This window comes from Bos taurus, chromosome 1 (assembly GCF_002263795.3).
Source record: "Bos taurus isolate L1 Dominette 01449 registration number 42190680 breed Hereford chromosome 1, ARS-UCD2.0, whole genome shotgun sequence".
Lineage (NCBI taxonomy): Eukaryota > Metazoa > Chordata > Mammalia > Artiodactyla > Bovidae > Bos > Bos taurus.
The window spans coordinates 157,478,685-157,480,304 of record NC_037328.1 but is presented as its reverse complement, the minus strand read 5'-3'; the positions used below and the strand labels follow the sequence as shown (position 1 = coordinate 157,480,304).

The 1,620-nt window shown below is 53.0% G+C and overlaps 1 protein-coding gene across 1 annotated transcript; it reads left to right on the top strand.

Annotated features, from left to right (window-relative positions):
• The first annotated feature begins 433 nt into the window (after nucleotides 1–433).
• LOC107132181 (RING finger protein 11-like) lies at nucleotides 434–865 on the top strand. The gene has a single exon (XM_059889980.1). It carries the CDS (start codon nucleotides 434–436, stop codon nucleotides 863–865), a length of 432 nt encoding a protein of 143 aa, XP_059745963.1.
• The last annotated feature ends 755 nt before the right edge of the window (nucleotides 866–1,620 follow it).

Sequence of the window (1,620 nt, the reverse complement as noted above, 5' to 3'; positions counted from 1 at the left end):
GGGAAGATCCCCTGGAAAAGGGATAGGCTACCTACTCCAGTATTCATGGACTTTCCTGATGGCTCAGATGGTAAAGAATCTGCCCGCAATGCGGGAAACCTGGTTTGATCCCTGGGTGGGGAAGATCCCCTGGAAGAGGGCATGGCGACCCACTCCAGTATTCTTGCCGGGAGGACAGAGGAGCCTGGGGGCTAAAGTTCATGGGGTTGCAAGGAGTTGGAAGACTGAGCCACTAAAACAATAACAGAATGGAGCTGATAGCTCTTCAGTCTAGCTAGAGTCCAGACGACAGTTCTTTCCCTGTCAGTTTAGAGACACAGGTAGGAGAAACTGAAGTAACTTGAGTCCTTCTTCTCCAGACCTGGGAACCAGGAGGTGTCCAGCAGAGCCGGCTGTCAGCAGCGGACAGGGACCTCACCCCCAGGCCTGAAAGATGGGGAACTGCATCGGCTCCAGCACCGGGGACGACCGGCCGGTCGCTCGGTTTCCGGCCCCCCTCCGAGAGCGCAGAGGCGGAGACGGCCCGGGGGCGGGGGGACCGCGGGGTCCGGAGCGGCGCGGGGCGGGGGCAGCCCCGCCGGGAGCGCCGCTGACCTTCCGTCGAAGGATCCGCCTCATTCAGAGCCCACCTCGAGACGTGTACGGAAGGGATGGATGCGAGACGAAGACCACCGAGTGCGCGGTCTGTCTGATGGACTTGGTGCCCGGGGACCTCATCCGGCCTCTGCCCTGCAAGCATGTGTATCACCTGGACTGCATCAACCAGTGGCTGACCCGGTCCTTCACCTGCCCGCTCTGCCGGGGGCCCGCGGACGCCGCGCAGCCTTTGTTTGAGGACGCTCTTGAGCCCAGACCCCTGGTGTGATTGCAAGGGACCCATCATTTTTACTGATTTCCATGTTCCGTACTGTGCCCAGATAGCCAGGGGTTAGGAATTTAAATCGTGCACAAAGGTTTATTAAAAGTTCCTGGAATGTGGCAGATGTCCGGGAACCGTTTCTAATGTTTTAGAAAGATAGGGAGAAATAGCGGGTGAACCTTGACCAAGTGCTGAGAGGTATAATGACGTCTTAGCATTGTCCTCTTGCTAGAACTGTGCACCCTGTTTCAGCAGCTCTACGTGTTGCATTGCATCTGTTGAACGTCAGGGAAAGATAGTGGTTACTCTTCCTAAATGAAATCAGATTCTTCTCCCCCATCCAACTTAAAAGTTGCTGGCATTTAGGCCACAGTTTTATGAAAAGTTACAATTTATACAACTGAACTAAAATAAAATCAAAGTATGTATGAGTGAATACCTGAAGAATGTTATTCTCAATTGAGCCTTCTAAATGGTCTTATCCGTTTGTTCTCCATCATTTTGAGACCCTTAACCCTTTCCTCTTATAAATCCAAACCAGGTGAACAAAGTGTTCCAGGGAAGAACAGTCCTGAGCAGGTTTATTATCTGTGTAATCAGGGCGTGTCCAGGCACTTTAGCTGTGTTTGAAAGTGAAAGTGAAGTCGCTCAGTCGTGTCCAACTCTTTGTGACCCCATGGACTGTAGCCTATCAGGTTCCTCCGTCCATGGGATTTTCCAGGCAAGAGTGCATTGCCGGTTCCTTCTCCAGGGGATCTTCC